The 18714-nt window shown below is 43.1% G+C and overlaps 1 protein-coding gene across 2 annotated transcripts in view; it reads left to right on the top strand.

The window, feature by feature from the left end:
* Window positions 1-18705, top strand: part of LOC116390467 (nipped-B-like protein B) — a 22818-nt gene extending 4113 nt beyond the window's left edge. Inside the window, exons 4-47 of one of the 2 annotated variants that reach the window (XM_031860194.1) lie at window positions 1994-2094; window positions 2356-2464; window positions 2550-2698; window positions 2872-2990; window positions 3083-3173; window positions 3282-3812; window positions 3919-5475; window positions 5661-5768; window positions 5951-6130; window positions 6390-6461; window positions 6558-6647; window positions 6734-6834; window positions 6955-7041; window positions 7283-7502; window positions 7736-7887; window positions 7982-8062; window positions 8162-8262; window positions 8359-8485; window positions 8577-8659; window positions 8803-8935; window positions 9037-9180; window positions 9255-9341; window positions 9545-9759; window positions 9858-9960; window positions 10053-10151; window positions 10354-10500; window positions 10784-10918; window positions 11027-11125; window positions 11241-11294; window positions 11413-11521; window positions 11632-11768; window positions 11931-12071; window positions 12195-12288; window positions 12468-12622; window positions 12708-12798; window positions 12916-13092; window positions 13214-13404; window positions 13575-13682; window positions 13947-14147; window positions 14283-14429; window positions 14550-14959; window positions 15060-15234; window positions 15569-15778; window positions 17669-18705. In XM_031860194.1, the coding sequence (XP_031716054.1) occupies window positions 1994-2094; window positions 2356-2464; window positions 2550-2698; window positions 2872-2990; window positions 3083-3173; window positions 3282-3812; window positions 3919-5475; window positions 5661-5768; window positions 5951-6130; window positions 6390-6461; window positions 6558-6647; window positions 6734-6834; window positions 6955-7041; window positions 7283-7502; window positions 7736-7887; window positions 7982-8062; window positions 8162-8262; window positions 8359-8485; window positions 8577-8659; window positions 8803-8935; window positions 9037-9180; window positions 9255-9341; window positions 9545-9759; window positions 9858-9960; window positions 10053-10151; window positions 10354-10500; window positions 10784-10918; window positions 11027-11125; window positions 11241-11294; window positions 11413-11521; window positions 11632-11768; window positions 11931-12071; window positions 12195-12288; window positions 12468-12622; window positions 12708-12798; window positions 12916-13092; window positions 13214-13404; window positions 13575-13682; window positions 13947-14147; window positions 14283-14429; window positions 14550-14959; window positions 15060-15234; window positions 15569-15778; window positions 17669-18028 (7981 nt within the window). In that variant the 3' untranslated portion in view covers window positions 18029-18705. Of the gene's footprint in view, window positions 1-1993; window positions 2095-2355; window positions 2465-2549; window positions 2699-2871; window positions 2991-3082; window positions 3174-3278; window positions 3813-3918; window positions 5476-5660; window positions 5769-5950; window positions 6131-6389; window positions 6462-6557; window positions 6648-6733; window positions 6835-6954; window positions 7042-7282; window positions 7503-7735; window positions 7888-7981; window positions 8063-8161; window positions 8263-8358; window positions 8486-8576; window positions 8660-8802; window positions 8936-9036; window positions 9181-9254; window positions 9342-9544; window positions 9760-9857; window positions 9961-10052; window positions 10152-10353; window positions 10501-10783; window positions 10919-11026; window positions 11126-11240; window positions 11295-11412; window positions 11522-11631; window positions 11769-11930; window positions 12072-12194; window positions 12289-12467; window positions 12623-12707; window positions 12799-12915; window positions 13093-13213; window positions 13405-13574; window positions 13683-13946; window positions 14148-14282; window positions 14430-14549; window positions 14960-15059; window positions 15235-15568; window positions 15779-17668 lie in introns of both variants that reach the window. The other variant, XM_031860193.1, reaches the window with a different exon arrangement.
* Window positions 18706-18714: the final 9 nt, after the last annotated feature.

Below are 18714 nucleotides of genomic sequence, written 5' to 3'. Positions count from 1 at the left end.
CATTTTGTGGGGCCTTTACTTTAAAATGGGGGGTGTGTGTGTGTGTGGGGGGGGAAGTCCTCTTAAAATCTCTAAGACCTGAATGACTAAGAGAGAGACACAGACAGAGAGAGAGAGAGAGAGAGAGAGGATGAGTGAGTGAGTGAGTGAGTGAGAGAGAGAGACTTTGATCTCTCTGGCAATCTTTCTCATTTGGAGATTGTCCTATGTTTTATCTTTTACAGCTTACATGACTATTGTCCTGCTCTGCCATGTCTTTCCTCGTCTCTCCCTCTTGTGTCGCGGTGTGTGTAAATGTCACTTGAATCAGGAAACTTATCAGAATACCCATATTTGATTGGCTGAGCTGCATCACGTATATCTCTAAATCATGTGTGTGCGGCTTTTATTTTAAAATGGGGGGGTCCTCTAAAAGTCTCTGAGACCTGAATGACTGTATGAGAGAGAGAGAGAGAGAGAGAGAGAGAGAGAGGAGTGCATGTGTGTCTGTGTGTTTATCAACATCACTAATTAGCTTAATCAGAAAAATTGTTTTTGAAGCAAAATTTAACATTGGTCTCTATGGAGCAGAAAGTTGGTTTTCCTCTCAATAACAGGCTTCTGTGCCAAATGTGTAAATCTGTGGGATTCCACAGTCATTTGTCTACAACAAGGACAAGATTAGCTACTTCTACATCCAGAAATTATGCATGAAGAGTGAAGATTGTGGACACAGTGGCAAAAGACAAATCTTTTTTTCACAAGAATCTCAAGCTGCTCTTCACTCTAGCGGTGACATCACGCACTCTAAGCTGCGCAATACACACCCATTATAAAGTCAGAAAAGGGCTGAAAAATCATAAAAGTTAAATTGCTGCAGTTCAAAAAGTTTAAAATGTATCAAAAGGCTGAATAATGTGGCAGTAGATCAGGGTTTTCTCAACATTTGAAAGTTGAAATGGTGTCTGTAGCTGAAAATACGAGGAAGTTGAAGGATTTGAAAGTTGAAGAAGTTTCAGAGGATTTGAACATTTTCTCCATTGAAATCCCATTCAAAATTAAAATTGCAAAAAGTTTAATAATTCATAAAGCATAAGAGATAGACATATGAAAAGTCATAGCAGAAATGTCATTAAAGAGCTGAACATTTTGATAGTTGAACGGTTTCTGTAGCTTAAAAAATGAAGAAGAAGAAGAGATGGGACGGAAGAAATATAAGAAGAAGAATAAAGAGAAACAGGATAACAATAGTTATGGAATGCTTAACAGCATTCCAACAATAACGGAGCAGAACTGCTCTAGAGCCTAAGCACAACTTAACAGAACTTTAAAGCGACATAGTGGGTGCTCTTCTGACAAAGAGACACTGCCCCTTCATCTCCCAACTGCAGGATTATATTTTATACGTGGCAAGACCATATTTAATTGCAGGGGTGACATTCCTCTTCTTAAAACGATGTGGTGTATAGGAAGTGGCTCCTGAGAACACCCCTCTGGCTGTAGTAGAATGGCACGGTCCAATTATCCAGGCCCATCAACTAGACAGGTGTGATGCAGCACCTCAGTCTTTTGCCAGGAGGATGGTGGACTATAGGACACTGTTAGGAAAGTTATTAACACTTTATCTTAACAAAATTTTACATGATTGCAATGCACTCAATATAGAAACAATAAAGTGTGCCAAAAAAAAATGCGTGTCATGCTGTTAAACAGTAGAAATGAAAAACATCACCTTCGATATGCCTGGTTGATGGTGCGGCTGGTAGTTGCAGCCGCCGCACAGTGAAGTCAGGCATTGATGTTTCAATTGCAATGATCACATTACATTCACTGTGATACCAGAAAGGTCAGCTCATTTTCTAAGTTGTCAAAATCATGAAAGTCTAAACTGCACTGAAAACGGTAACTGAGACTGGAAGGAATCAGAATGCATTAGTCAAAACTGCATTCAGGCCCAGTGGGCAACTATTGCCTGCAATATGACTGTGGACTGTGCTTTTGTTTGCTTTTATAGAGAGTTGAAGGACAACTTGGGGAATGATGAACCCGAGGGTGACATGCCACTGCTTCTACAAACTTTGCTGTCCAGGAACCCCAAAATCTTCAGGGACAAAAGTATGCCAACCCAGTGCAAGGTTTGGGGTGACAGGGATGAGTGCACGCTCCTTCCCTGGCTGTAGTCTTGTTTTTCACTTTAACTATTTATCCCCCTGAGCCTTTCCTGGGTCAGATGCACTACTTGTGCCTAGTTTAACTACACTGTTGGTTCCCAAACTGGGGGCAGAGCCATTGCGGAAAGATAAACAATAGAGTGAAACTTAAGTTGAGTAGAACTTTTCACAGCAGTTTATAGATTGTTGTATCCTTACCTCTCAGGTGTAATGCAGCAGCCAATGATGCAACAGTATAAGATGTCTCAGAATCAGGTGCATGGGAGTCCAGGATCAAACTATCAGCAAACCAGTGTCCCTCAAAGTCCCTCTGGGTAAGGCAGTGCCAGTTTACAGCCCGATGATGAAGACGCAGAAGTATTGCATATCGACTAAAACGACTCCTACCTCCTTCCGCAGATGCTTTGCGTCCCCACAGTCTGGATCAGGTGCTCGGTTCTTGCCCCAGCAGAACAGCCCTATACCCAGTCCCTATACCCCTCAGAGTCCTGCAGACTACATGCAGTACAATCCACCCAGTTACTCTCAACACCAACAGACACAGCAAGGTGAGTACATATTCAAGGAGTCGCTTGATGAGTTGACACTTTCTTACTGTAGCACGGTAAAATTACAGCTGTCTGTTCAGGTGGGAAAGAAGGCATCTATCTCTCAGGGAGACGCGAGGCACTGCACATCACAAATAATTTAACTGGATATTTTATTTCGCTCTCTGTTTTAGTTAGAAATATCCATGACGACAAGGTCTCTGGTCAGCTATCGAGTACTTCATCTAATCATAATGCCAGGCTAGGCTCGGATGAAGACTACATTAACATGGCTCATAGACTGGGAAATGAGGTAATGCAGAGAGAATCAAGATATCCTGAGCTGGACCTCAGCAGATGCTGAGACTGTTTTCAAGGGATGATAAATGTCTCATGTTCCAACAGGAGAATGACCCCTCCATGAGGGCCGCCACGTTTCCAGTTAAATCACCAGAGTCTGTGTGTTCCCCCGCCGGGAGTGAAGAGACTGCAAAAAGTATGCTACCTTAGCAACAAGCCCGTTCTTCTTAATTTTGTGGAATCAAAATGAATTGTTCAGTTCATTCTTTGCAAAGACTAAAGAGATTTATTTTTGTTTAAGCAGGGTCCAGGCCTCCCCTTATCATGCAGTCCCCTCCACCTGATATGCCGCCAGTTGCAGCACCTGACTCGCTCCTTACCTCTGCCGACCGCAAAAAAAAGCAGAAAGAAAGGAGTAAAGAAGAAAATGACCCGACAGACAAAAATGCCTCGTATGACATTGTTAGTTCTCCAGCGAAAGAGTCCGCCAGGCTGACTATTAAACTGTCCCGAGTTAAGCTTTCAGAAATGGATCCATCTGGAGAGCTGCCTCTGAGGCCACGCGTTGATTCAGAACAGGAAACTGATTTGACGAATAATAATAATAATAACAATCAGTTCTCAAGGACTACCCAGGACCTGTCACACAAGTTCGGTGCCGAGGAGCAGGCAAACTGTAAGCAGGTTCCCGTTCGGCCAAATAGCAAGGAGTCCGGAGTCGTCGGTGGGGTCGTGTTTGACGACGCTGAGATAGACACGCTGGCAGAGATCGAGAGAATAGAACGCGAGTCGGCCAGTGAGAAAGAAAGATGGTCGAAAGAAGTCCAGGATAAAGGTATTGTGTGTCCGCCTTTGCCCCGTGCCTTTTTTGCATTTGTCATGACGTAGATTTGTTTGTGTTTCAAGACGATCTAAGATTTTTCTTTTTATCTTTATCGCAGATAAGCCACTGAAGAAACGGAAGCAAGACACGTATCCTCAGGAATCCGGAGCCGAGTCTAGTGACGGGCCTGCCGCTCAAGGGGGCAACACCGATGGCAAGTTGAAACCCAAGAAGACGAACACTGCAAGTAACGGTGCCAGTCGGCCGGCTTTGATGGTCAGCATTGATCTGCAGCAAGCTGGCAGGATGAAAGGACAGCCTGTGGTGGTCCTCGAAGCACAGACGTTCTGCGAGGAGCACCTACGGCACCTAAAGCCAAAGACTGATGGAAAGGTGGATAAAGTAGCTGAAAACAGACCGGGGATCATCAGACAGCATGCCGACAACCCCAAGAAGCCTTGCTCAGACGGGCAACCAGAAGCCCCCAAACAGAAGCCGGAAAGTCAACGCGAATCCAAACACAAGCACGACGGCAAAACTGTCGGCGGCAAGAAACACTCGGATGACAAACGGCCAGACACACCGCGGCAGAAGCACGACAAGCATTCGGACTTGCGCCACAAAGAGGAAAAAAACCACAACATCCACAGATCCCATGTCAGCAACCCTGAGACTCCAAAAACCTTGAGCAAAGGGGAGCACATCTCCAAACATGGAGAAGGCAAAGCCAGGGACAGAGATAGAGAGAAAGTTGCAGATAAAGATAAGGATAAGAACAGAGACAGGGATAAGGATAAGGAGAAAGATAAAGACAAAGTTGGAGATAGAGATGATAGGGATAAGGATAAGAACAGAGAAAAAGATAGAGACAAGGATAAGGAGAGAGATAAAGACAAAGTTAGAGATAGAGATGATAAGGATAAGAACAGAGAAAAAGATAGAGACAAGGATAAGGAGAGAGATAAAGACAAAGTTGGAGATAGAGATGATAAGGATAAGGACAGAGACAAAGATAAAGATAGAGACAAGGTTAAGGACAAAGATAGAGATAATGATAGAGATAAGGATAAGAACAGAGAAAAAGTCAAAGATAAAGAGAGAGATGGGGATAAAGACAGAGATAAAAACAGAGCTAGGGATAAGGACAGAGATCGGAAGCACAAGACGTCAAGGGAAAACTGCAACAAGCACTCTCCTGACAGGCCTACTAAACCTGACAGCCCCAGAGTGAAGCAAGACGATAGCGGAAAATCCACCGACCTTAATGGGCGACAGAAGACGGAGAGTTCCAGCCTTCAAAACGTACAAAATAAGAAAGAGAGGAAAAGTAGGGATGGCAGCGTCAGCTGCCAAGCTGGAAACAAACAGCAGTCTTTAGAGACAAAACCTTGTGAGTTCCCCTCATACCTGCTGGGTGGCAAGTCAGGAAATCTGAAGAACTTTGTGATTCCTAAATTAAAACGGGATGCGAAAGAGCTCCAACTTCCAGCCAAACTGATCGAGGGCTGGAGTGAGCCCCTGGTCAGGCTGGAGAGGTTGTCGTTGATAAAGAACTTAAACAAAGGAGCTAAACCTGTCGTTGTGCTCAACAAACTCAACATTGACGAGGTGAAGAGGATCATCAAGGAAAGCAGGAACGCGCACGGCTCCAGATCCTCTGACAAATCAGGGAGAGGTATGATTTACTTCGGTTATTGAGTATGCACGCAAACCTGTAGGGGATGGATATGTGTAATGTGGCTGTGCTCAGTTTGGGGATTGTTTATATACTTTAAACCACTGTTTCAGGAATCATCTTCTTGTGAAGTAGTAGTAGCATATAAGATGATTCTGTGCTGAAAACACCTCTTGTGCTTCCAGAGAACAAGCGAAAGCACAGTATGATCAGTAAGAAACCCAAGTACGCCGAGTTGGATGAAGATGACGAGGACTCTGACCACGATGATGATGATGACTCTGACAATGAGTGTCAGTATTAAATCATTTACATGTTTGTACATACACATCAGAGTATTGCAAAATCTGTCAAAAGCACTAGGCTGTCTATATATACCTCCAAATATTTACATTTGATTTCTTTATTATACCAATAATTGGTACTTAAAGAACTTGATATTTTCTGACTTATGCTTTATTTGGGATTGTTTCAGCTCCAAAGAAAAGGTCCAAGAAAGATCATGACAAGTCGTGGAAGCAGGAAGAGAAGAAGGGTTCTGGGCAGCACCGGAGCGGAGGTCTGCATGGCGCTCGCCGGGGCTCCAGCAGCTGTCACCGTGAATGCAGTCCAAACGATTCGGATGAAGACTCTCCACCACCAAGCTTGCGTGATGGTGAGTCTTTTTTTTGCATAGGCAAAAGAAAACATGTAAATAAATGTTGTAGGTGAGAGAGAGAGAGTTTGTGTTTTGTGACGTGTCTCTAAGGTGGCAAAATGATTTGATCTAACTTATATAACCTTAGCCAATAAACCCCCAAAAATAATTGTGAAATCTGATCCGTCTAAGTCTCTATTAAACATGTGGTGCTTGAGAGTGAGTTGCCCCTGTGGAGTGTTGTGACTAATGTCTTGTCTAATGACTTTTTGTTCAGTTGCCAGAAAATTGAAGAAAAAGGAGAAACAAAAAAACAAGAAAGCATACGACTCCAAGCTGACACCAGAAGGTATTGCTTTACCACTTTGAATTATTTTATTATAATAAAAAGGCATTTTAAAAGTACATATTTGTATTAATCAACGTGTTTACATTTGTAAAACAGAAAAGATAGACTCCTCCACATTTAAGAGATTCACGGCCAACATGGAAAGCATTATTGAGAGCCTCGACGATGTGGACCTTGCCGCCGCAGGTAACCACCAAGAGCGGCACAGTTTCCAACGTTCATGACATTTGTTCGGAACAACGTCAATATTGTAACTTTGTGACCTCAAACAGATGACGACGAGATACCCGAGGAGCTCTTGCTCGGAAAGCACCAGTTGACCGAGCTAGGCACTGACTCTGCTAAGATCAAGGCCATGTGCATCTTTAACAAGGTAAGAGGAGTGCGCGCGCGTGCACCGTCACGAGGTTACGCTTGAGGTTCAACAGTTAAGACCATCAATTCACAGCCGCATTGGTGTGAACGTGACACAATTATTATTTCTGATCCGCAGTGTTCGACTAAGAAACTGGTGAAACTCTTGAATATCCTGGAGAAGAACATTCAGGACAGCGTCAAGCTTTCCACACTCATGAATCATGTAAGTTGCCAGCTGGATATTAATTTCTAGCTGCGGAAGTGATGCGATTTTTCATACCTGATTTCTTTTTTTTCCCCCCAAATTATTACTCTATAAAACATGCACTTTTTCCTACATTTTAGTAAACATATATTTTAGATACTATCTGCTTATTATCGGGATGTCTCATTTCACATATCTCCATTCCGTCTTATGGTTGTACTCGTATACTATATTTGAACTGTGTTTTAAAACGTTGAAGGAAAATGATTCCATGGATGAAGAGCGGTTGTGGCGTGACCTCATCATCGAGCGGGTTGCTAAGTCTGCTGATGCCTGTTTGACTGCACTCAACATCATGACATCTCCACACATGCCCAAGGCAGTTTATATAGAAGACGTGATCGAGAGGGTGCTGCAGTACACCAAGTTCCATCTGCAAAATTCTCTGTACCCTCAGTATGACCCAGTCTACAGAAGAGGTCAGCACACTTTTCTTCCGTTCTTCTAAGTTGTTATAAAATGTTGCAGAAATCTTGATCTCAAGAAGCTGTTTTTGTGCGTTTGCATATTGGGAAGCTGATAAAGCCGATCCATGCTGGTCCAAATTATCTCAGTACTGCTCTAAATGGGGGAGCGCCATTGTTAAAAAATTGGTATTCGTATATTGCAAGTGGTTTACGTATATTTTATCCCTTCATCTTCCTCACCCAAGGTGGCATGCATACTTCAAAGTCCAAGCGAGCGAAGATTTCAACCCATAAACAGAAGGTGGTCGTCATGCTCTACGACAAAGTGTGTGATATAGTGAGCAGTATCTCAGAGCTTCTGGAGATCCAGCTGCTAACTGACACCACTATCCTCCAGGTGAGACTCTGACGACATTCAAATTCACGGCCCCGTTTAACCTTTGTCTCTCGAATTCTTACACACCTGACTGATGTTGTGCCCGACCTTTCAGGTGTCCACCCTGGGCATTACACCTTTTTTTGTGGAGAATGTCAGCGAACTGCAGTTATGTGCCATCACACTTGTGACAGCAGTAAGTGTGCCATGACACGCAATTTTATTTTGTTTTATTTTTGCAGTCAATTTTGCTGTTGTTGTTATGTTCTGATCTTTGCATTTTGCTCTTCCTCAGGTGTTCTGCCGTTACGAGAAGCACAGGCAGCTCATTCTTGAAGAGATCTTCACCTCCTTAGCGAGACTGCCTACGAGTAAACGCAGCCTCAGGAACTTTAGGTCACTACATCTTGCTCAATTCAATGCCATAAATGAAGAAATAAAAGTGTTTTTGTTCAGTAACCTTAACGATACTCATGTCTCCTACTCCCCCAGGCTAAACAGTGATTCGGATGACGAGCCCTTGTATATCCAGATGGTCTCAGCACTGGTTCTTCAGCTCATCCAGTGTGTGGTTCGCCTTCCCTCAGAGAGGGATGCAGAAGGTGATCATAATAAGAAGGTAACTACCCAGGATTTAACTTGATACTTAAATCATATTTATCTGTTTTTATTCAGAAGTAGTTTTATATATCGGGTACTTTCTTTTCTAGGTGGATAAAGATGTCTTCATCACAAACTCTTATGAAACTGCCATGAGGACGGCTCAGAACTTCCTGTCTGTGTTTCTCAAGAAGTAAGTAATTGGTCTGTTAAAGGGAGACTTTAGCACTCGGTGTCCCTGCGCAGTACAACTTCTTCTACTGTCGAACAGGTTGTAATATTAACTGACTTCATTTTCAAACACATATTATAATAATAATATTCTGTGTGTTTCAGGTGTGGCAGTAAGCAGGGAGAGGATGACTACAGGCCTCTGTTTGAGAACTTTGTTCATGACCTGCTGTCTACAGTCAACAGGCCTGAGTGGCCTGCAGCCGAACTGCTGCTCAGTTTACTGGGCCGACTGCTGGTGAGTAGCGTCGCTCACTTCAAACGTGTCATCACCGAAACATCCGTCCGACAGACTGTCCGGCTTGTGTTGACATTTTTCCGCCCCTTCTCGTGCTCCAGGTGCACCAGTTCAGTAACAAGCAGACAGAAATGGCGCTCAGGGTGGCATCGCTGGACTACCTCGGCACCGTCGCTTCTAGCCTGCGTAAAGACGCCGTCAACAGCAACATGGACCAAAAGGCTATCGACCGCATCCTCAGAGAGGTAGACTTGATCGTGACGGAATGATTTTAACAGATACAAATGCACAGTGGTAGAACTTATTGATCTCCTTACAGACTCAAGGCAGTGACGAGATCCCCAAACTCCAGAAGGCCTTGCTGGACTACCTAAATGAGAACATTGAGACAGATCCATCTCTAGTGGTGAGCATTTCATCTTCATATACTAATGTATTTACAGAAATCAACATGGTCACATGTATGATACCCTAAGGACTGGATGCTCAGTGTTTACATGCAGGAGTATTTATAATAATAATGATATTCATATTAATCATAATAATAATTCCAAGTAGTATTATATTATTTAGTATGCCTTAAAATGTTTTTGCATTTGTTTCACACAGTTTGCCAGGAAGTTTTATATTGCTCAGTGGTTCAGGGACACTATAACTGAGGCAGAGAAAGCGGTGAGGTCTCAAAACGACGACGAGGACTTCAAAGGTCGACATCCCTCCATGGATGTCGACTCGACGGAGGAGATTTTGCAGAGGGGCGAGACGCGAAAGAAATTCCTCCGCAAGATCATGAAGACGTCACCGTCAGATCTGAGTTCCTCGAGGTAAATGCTGCCTCACTCTGGAGCGCTGCACTTTGGTTACACTGTTTGACTTGTTCACCTTTCCTGTTATTCAACCGTCCCTTTGATTTTTCTTTCAGTATAAACTCCGACACAGTGGACTATGGGGACTCATGCCTGATTGTCAGATATCTGGCCTCCATGAGGCCGTTTTCACAGAGCTTTGATATTTACTTATCACAGGTAGGAGGATTCCTTTCTAATAAACGTCAGTGAGAGATTATATTGTGTTGGCTGTGACTAACTTTGTTTCTCTTACTCTCTCTTTCGTATAGATTCTGAGAGTGCTGGGCGAGAGCGCCATCGCAGTCAGAACTAAAGCCATGAAGTGTCTGTCTGAAGTAGTAGCTGTGGATCCAAGTATTCTTGCACGGGTGAGTCTTCCTGTGTGGGATGCTACACATCGCCTAGACCGCTGGATTGATAGCGGTCTAACAGGAGATCCTGTTATAGAGTGTTAGGGTGGTGTTGTGGTATTGCCAGGCAATTATGCCGGTTTATGACAGTCACACTTGCAGCCATAACATTCAGTAATGTTTATTTGTGCTTGACTAATCTCTCGCATTCGCTCCGCAGTTGGATATGCAGCGTGGGGTTCACTGTCGCCTCATGGACAACTCCACCAGTGTGCGGGAGGCAGCCGTGGAGCTCCTTGGCCGTTTCGTGCTGAGTCGACCGCAGCTCATTGAGCAGTACTATGACATGCTCATTGAAAGGATACTGGTAATTTCTTAAGCTTCACTCCTTACATTTCTTTTCAACACTTCACGTGCCCTCTTCAGAGTTTGTGGAATAGGCAATGTCAGTCACTAACTTCCCTTGACTTAAGCGAACTCTGACCAAAAACTACATTTACTACAAGGTCCAGGCGAGATTCAATCGTCTTTTCCCACACTGCCACCTAAAGAACAGATTGCAACCATTTGGCAGTTGAAAGTGCAATTGAGAAATGTATTTCTTCTTGTCTATATTGAGCTCTCTTTGTACCCATTTTGTCTTTCCACAGGACACAGGTATAAGTGTGAGGAAGAGGGTCATTAAGATCCTGAGGGATATTTGCCTGGAGCTGCCGGACTTCCACAAGATCACCGAGATGTGTGTCAGGATGATCCGAAGGGTCAACGATGAAGAGGGGATCAAGGTTTGTGTTTACTTTTATGTGTGTGCTGTGGCCGTGTATCGATTTAAAAATACAGGTTATATATATATATATATATATATATATATGTGAATCTCTTTTCCCGTGCAGAAACTGGTGAATGAGACGTTCCAGAAGATCTGGTTCACTCCCACACCCGGTCATGACAAAAACGCCATGACCCGGAAGATCCTGAACATCACAGATGTGGTGCGTACTAGCTAAGCTTGTGACAAAGGATTTGGCACCATCCTTCAAACCCGAGACATTTGAATGTTTGACATTGTCATACTCTGACTCATGTCATGTTTTGATTTCATCCCAGGTGTTGGCATGTAAAGATTCTGGCTATGATTGGTTTGAGCAGCTTCTCCAAAATGTGAGTTGTTTAACTTGTTTGATATCTCAACATCAGCGTGTGTGTGTCTTCATGATAACTACTTTGTTGCATATTTTGTCGGGCATCTCGCCTGACTTCTGTATGAAATCCATTTTAGCTCCTTAAGTCAGAAGAGCAAGCTTCGTACAAACCTGCCAAGAAAGCCTGCGTTCAGTTGGTGGACAATCTAGTGGAGCACATACTGAAATACGAGGAGTCTATTGCAGGTAATAAAAATAAACGGAAAAGCACGTTTGATACACAATTGGTATTGCAGTCTTATTGTGTTAAACCATACTATGAACAAATACCAACGCTTTCTGTGTTTGCGTTTCAGACTGTGAGGACAAAGGGGTCAACTCAGGTCGTCTGGTATCGTGCGTCACCACTCTCTACCTGTTCAGCAAGATCAGAGCACAGTTAATGGTCAAACATGCCATGACTATGCAGCCCTACTTGACCACCAAGTGCAGCGTAAGTACCATGTGATTCCCTTCAGTATTAGTCTATTCTTTTTTTAACTTGCGTGGAAGTATGAGAAATCATCATGAGAGGAGGGAAACAATTGATGGAGTGATTAGTCATTCAGGTCAGCTTTGGACCGTACAACTGTCTCCATGTTGACATTTTTTTCAGACTCAGAATGACTTCATGGTGATATGTAACGTGGCGAAGATCTTGGAGCTGGTGGTGCCTCTGATGGAGCACCCGAGTGAGACTTTCCTCACTACCCTAGAAGAAGATCTGATGAAGCTCATTATCAAATACGGCATGACGGTCAGTGTCACCTGCAGCTTCCAGCTCTCACAGATGGCATGAACAGTGTGGAGGTGAAGATACTGCTTTGAGCGGACAGATTTGATTTGAACATGACGTCATTTGGTTGTGTCTGCTTCTCAGGTTGTACAGCACAGTGTAAGCTGTCTTGGTGCCGTTGTCAACAAGGTCACACACAACTACAAGTTTGTCTGGGCTTGTTTCAATCGCTACTATGGTAAGTCTTATGTACTGTACATGCATTCATTTGAACATGAGCAATCTCAATTACACCAACATTTTAATAACATCTACATAGGACCTGTTCATTCACATTGAACACACACTTTGTTAGTTCACTGTATGAACCAGAAGAACTAAAGTTAGCTTTCACTGCCCACTTGTCTCATTCTATAGGAGCGCTGGCAAAGCTGAAGACACAGCACCAAGAGGACCCCAACAGCTCCACTCTGGCTGCTAACAAACCCACTCTGCTGCGCGCCTTGTTCACTGTGGGGGCTCTCTGTCGACACTTTGATTTCGACCAAGAGGAGTTTAAGGGCACTAGCAAGGTAAACTCCGGCAATCGGCTTGGACTGTGTGTGCAGGACTTTTATGGAGCTGGGTTTGTTGACCGACTCCCCTTGTGTCTCTTAGATTGTCATCAAGGATAAAGTGCTGGAGCTTCTGTTGTACTTCACCACTCACGAAGATGAAGAGGTCCAGATCAAGGCCATCACGGGTCTAGGTATATTGCACCTCATCTCAGAACAACATAAGTATTTATACTCCATTTTCTTGTTTTTATTTGCGAATTTAGTTTCCTCTGAATTAATTGGATTCAATTAATTTCCATTGTCTCAAGGCTTCCAGTTCATCATGTATCCAGAGCTCATGTTTGTGCAGGATGTGAAGGTTCTGTATAACAACACCCTGTCAGAGGAAAGCAGTTTGGTCACTCAGGTGAAGATCCAGGTGCTAAAAAACCTGCAGACATACCTGCAAGAGGAGGACTCTCGAATGCAGAAGGCCGATTGCGAATGTGAGTTTAAGAAATTTTAATTGTTGTGTTGATCAAGTGCATTAGATTATAACTGCACGTTTAGCATATCAATGATGTAGAACATCTAAAGACTGATTAAACTGGTGTTTTCTGTATTCAGGGAAGAAGCAATCCAACCAGGAGGATCTGAAAGAAATGGGGGACATCTCATCAGGCATGAGCAGCTCCATAATGCAGATTTACTTGAAGCAGGTGCTGGAGTCCTTCTTCCACTCACAGTCCACTGTTCGCCACTTTGCCCTGAGTGTCATCACGCTGACGCTCAGCCAGGGCCTCGTCCACCCCGTTCAGGTATGTTCACACTCTCACTCCAGCAGACTCACCCGAGACTCAGACATTCAGTACCTCCGTCAAGCAAGATCTGTGTCAGATTTTCTTCTATCTCATCGTGACAGAATTCTCTGCTGTTTTTAATGTATCACCATCAGCTGTTCACAGAATTTGAACTGTTTGTTTTTTAGTGTGTGCCCTACTTGATTGCCATGGGAACAGACCCTGAGCCAACCATGAAGAACAAATCCGATCAACAGTTGGTGGAGATCGACAAGAAATATACGGGCTTCATCCATGTGAGTGGCGTACTGGTTTTTGATCGCCAGACGAGGTGAAAGTGTATAAAAGATGATTTGCTTTCAGTATCTGTGAGCAGTAGTTTTTATTTTGATTTGTTATAAATAAAAATAAATCTATACTCTACACATGTACTGTAGTTCAACGTTTGATCCTTGACTTGTCGTATGATGAAAATAAAATACAAAAATCGTATTCTTTGATGGGGGGGATTTCTTTTCATCTACATACATGATGAGTTGTGTCTCTTTGCAAATTCCCAGATGAAGGCCGTAGCAGGGTTGAAGATGTCTTATCAGGTGCAACAGGCCATAAATGGATCCAAAGGCGCAGTGATTCGAGGTTTCCGCCACGATGACACCGACACTTCTCTCTGCTCTCACCTCTACACTCTGGTCCGAGGGAACCGGCAATACAGACGGGCTTTCCTCATTTCCCTGCTCAACTTATTTGACGACAGCTCCGTAAGTTCACCTTTCTGCTCCTCTTTGTGGAGGTCTATAGGCTCGATTGTCTCCCACTCACCTATTATCTAAGCTTCGCTACTGGTCATGGACCGTTTATTTAAGTAGTGCTGTTGTACACTTTGTCCCCTGCAGAAAACCGAGGTGAACAGGCTGTTGTTCATAGCAGACAACCTGGCCTACTTCCCCTACCAGACCCAGGAGGAGCCTCTCTTCATCATGCACCATGTAGATATTACTCTGTCTGTCTCTGGTAGCAACCTGCTCCAGTCTTTCAAGGAGGTGAGAAGCTGTGTTTAATGCTCTTTATTTGTTTGTGTGTTATGAGATGAAAATCAAAGCTTGTGTAATATATGCGCTGTATATTTGGTCTGAGTCTGAGCGGTTTTGTTCTCTTCACAGTCTCTACAGAAAGGACCCTTACAGAAGGAAAAGAAGACGACGACAAAGAAGATGAAGACGAAGAAGAAGAAGAAAAAGAAGAAGATGAAGAAGCCTCAGAGAAGAAAACATGGCTCTGATGACGACGACGATGAAGACGATGAAGACGATGATGATGATAATGAGGAAGAGGACGACGAGCAGAGCAGTAGCTCATCCAGCAGCAGTGATGAGGAGGATGAGGTGGTTCATAAGCAAAAGAAACCCGTGCTCTCTGATTCTGACGGCGACATGGAGGATGAGGACACAGTGATGGACCGTCTGCCTGAAAACCCAAACCCTCTGCTGGACTTCGCCAGCGCTTCACAGGGAATTCTCATGCTGCTGGTGCTAAAACAACATCTGAAGAACCTGTTTGGGTTCTCGGACAGGTAGGCCTCATCAAATATGTCGACAACAGTCAACAAATCTTTCATCAACTCTCAGTAATGCCGCTATTTACATGACACAAACTTTTTGTTCGCGTTACAGCAAAATCCAGAAATATTCCCCGACGGAGTCTGCCAAAGTGTACGACAAGGCGGTGAACAGGAAGTCGAAGGTGCACTTCAACCCTCGTCAGACACTGGATTACCTGAAGAGGGACCTTGCCAACTCAGATCTCAGCGACGAGATCAAGAGGAATATTGTGAAACAATATTTGGATGTAAGTATTCAGCACTGTTTTTTGAGTTAAGTTAGGGTCAGGTGGACATGGAGAAAACCAAACATAATGATACTTTTGATTAATTAGCTCAACCAGACCATTGGTGCTTTCACAAAATATTTAAACAATGCGATTTTTTTATAAACGATCATCAGTAATGTGGATGTAGACATCACTTTTGCCATAATACCCTATTACCATATCCAAACTGTAAGACGATAGCTAGTCTCATGTCATATTATTGATGTGATATCAATATATTGCATATACAGACCTAGTTTATGAATGTATTATTTCAGTCTCAGGAATATGAAGATGTCTGCTTTTGTCTTAGTTCAAGGTACTGATGGAGCACTTGGATCGCGACGAAGAGGATGAGGAGGGTGAAGCAAGTGCCAATGCCAGAAACAAAGCCATTACGTCACTGCTGAAGGTTCCAAAACCTTCGAACCAGAACCAGAACCACAGTAAAAATGACAGTAAAAATGACACCGCTCCAGTGGACACAGATGAGGAGGAGAGTGAGGATGAAGATCCACCTGTGGTAGGAATTTTAAAACCTTGTCATTACCCATAGGATTCCTATTTTAGTCGTGTAATCGGACTATTTCTGCATATAAACTCATAAATATATACAGTTGTGTGAAAAAGTGTTTGCCCCCTTCCTGATTTCTTATTTTTTTGCATGTTTGTCACACTTAAATGTTTCAGATCATCAAACAAAGTTAAATATTAGACAAAGATAACACAAGTAAACACAAAATGCAGTTTTTAAATGGTTTTTATTATTAAGGGGAAAAAAAAATCCAAACCTACATGGCCCTGTGTGAAAAAGTGATTGCCCCCCCCCCCTGTTAAAACATAAATTAACTGTGGTTTATCACATCTTTGGAAAGCTGAGTTCAATTTCTCTAGCCACACCCAGGCCTGATTACTGCCACACCTGTTCTCAATCAAGAAATCACTTAAATAGGACCTGCCTGACAAAGTGAGGTAGACCAAAAGATCCTCAAAAGCTAGACATCATGCTGCGATCCAAAGAAATTCAGGAACAAATGAGAAACAAAGTAATTGAGATCTATCAGTCTGGAAAAGGTGACAAAGCCATTTCTAAAGCTTTGGGACTCCAGCGAACCACAGTGAGAGCCATTATCCACAAATGGCGAAAACATGGAACAGTGGTGAACCTTCCCAGGAGTGGCCGGCCGACCAAAATTACCCCAAGAGCGCAGCGACGACTCATCCAAGAGGTCACAAAAGACCCCAGAACAACATCCAAAGAACTGCAGGCCTCACTTGCCTCAATGAAGGTCAGTGTTCATGACTCCACCATAAGAAAGAGACTGGGCAAAAATGGCCTGCATGGCAGAGTTCCAAGACAAAAACCACTGATGAGCAAAAAGAACATAAAGGCTCGTCTCAGTTTTGCCAGAAATCATCTTGATGATCCCCAAGACTTTTGGGAAAATACTCTGTGGACTGACGAGACAAAAGTTGAACTTTTTGGAAGGTGTATGTCCCATTACATCTGGCATAAAAGTAACATGGCATTTCAGAAAAGGAACATCATACCAACAGTAAAATATGGTGGTGGCAGTGTGATGGTCTGGGGCTGTTTTGCTGCTTCAGGACCTGGAAGACTTGCTGTGGTAAATGGAACCATGAATTCTGCTGTCTACCAAAAAATCCTGAAGGAGAATGTCCGGCCATCTGTTCGTGACCTCAAGCTGAAGCGCACTTGGGTTCTGCAGCAGGACAATGATCCAAAACACACCAGCAAGTCCACCTCTGAATGGCTTAAGAAAAACAAAATGAAGACTTTGGAGTGGCCTAGTCAAAGTCCCGACCTGAATCCGATTGAGATGCTGTGGCATGACCTTAAAAAGGCGGTTCATGCTCGAAAACCCTCCAATGTGGCTGAATTACAACAATTCTGCAAAGATGAGTGGGCCAAAATTCCTCTACAGCGCTGTAAAAGACTCATTGCCAGTTATCGCAAACGCTTGATTGCAGTTGTTGCTGCTAAGGGTGGCCCAACCAGTTATTAGGTTTAGGGGGCAATCACTTTTTCACACAGGGCCATGTAGGTTTGGATTTTTTTTCCCCCTTAATAATAAAAACCTTCATTTAAAAACTGCATTTTGTGTTTACTTGTGTTATCTTTGTCTAATATTTAAATTTGTTTGATGATCTGAAACATTTAAGTGTGACAAACATGCAAAAAAATAAGAAATCAGGAAGGGGGCAAACACTTTTTCACACAACTGTATATGGTCATATCTGCCTCTCACATCCACAGACATCATTGGTTTGTTTTATGGATTTTAGATCAAATCTGCTGGTATTTGTTCTGCTGCAGCTGTTCACACGTTGTCCCAACATGGAAAATGTCTGTAAGATTTCTCTGTGACGCTTCCCACTCTGCTTCTTCTAGCCACAGCGGAAACCAAAAAAAGGCGGGGAGTCCGCAGAGGATACAGGCCACATGAACGAGAGAGTGAAGGCCATGGACATCATTGCCATCTGGTGTCCCAAATACAAAGACAGACCGCAGATTGCCAGGGTCATCCAGAGGATCAAAACTGGCTACAGTATACACTGGATGACTGGATCTTACTCTAGTTCCTGGGTTGAGGTAAGGAAACGGGAAGGTCGCAAAAAGGTTCCCTGGGTTGACACTATCAAGGAGTCAGACATCATTTACAAGAAGATACCTTTGACAAGTGGACACAAGCTGACGAACAAAGTGGCACAGACGTTACGGGCGGTATACGCTGCTAAGGACGGGGACTGAGAGTTAATCGACTGAAATAACTCACACAGAAACCCCTCACAGCCCAAATCTATGTGGATCAAATATGTTTCAGAGAGAAAATGAAACCTCTTTAGATTTACGGACCCGATGGAGGGAAAGTATTGTGAACAATGATCTGTTTGACTACAGACATGTTTAAGTTTAACACACGAAAAACACAAGAAGGAAATGTTTTGGAAAACATTGTGTGGGAGTTCCTTCGCTGTTGTGCAGCAACTTTGTTGTTTGATTTTTACTCCCACTGTATAATAGTTTAACTAAACACATGTTTATATCTGAACATAATTCTGTAAAAAAAAATAAACTGAATGTTGGAAGTTAGTGTATTGATGATGTTCTTAATAAAGTGTTTTTGGAGTTTAAACTAGCATCAGATGGATTTATTCACTTGATCTGAGCTCCAACTACTTTTACATTTCTTTTCTTTTCTTTCTTGTTTTGAACATTTTGTTGTTCACCCACGCTGTGTAATGGAGTATCTTTGATATAATTTATTTATGTTAAGAGCAGTGCAGTATCTGTGCCTATATGCAGGGGAAGTTATATTGTTTTTAATATAGATTTTGATGTTATAGAACACGGAGAAAGAAAAAAAGTGACCCCTCCCCTCCCGCTCTTCTTGTGGAACAAATACTGCAATAAATTTTTCTTATGTCTTTGTTACT

This window comes from Anarrhichthys ocellatus, unplaced genomic scaffold (genome assembly GCF_004355925.1).
Source record: "Anarrhichthys ocellatus isolate YVR2014 unplaced genomic scaffold, GSC_Weel_1.0 scaffold23, whole genome shotgun sequence".
Taxonomy (NCBI): domain Eukaryota; kingdom Metazoa; phylum Chordata; class Actinopteri; order Perciformes; family Anarhichadidae; genus Anarrhichthys; species Anarrhichthys ocellatus.
The sequence above is the reverse complement of the archived record's forward strand: the minus strand, read 5'-3'. Positions and strand labels throughout refer to the sequence as shown.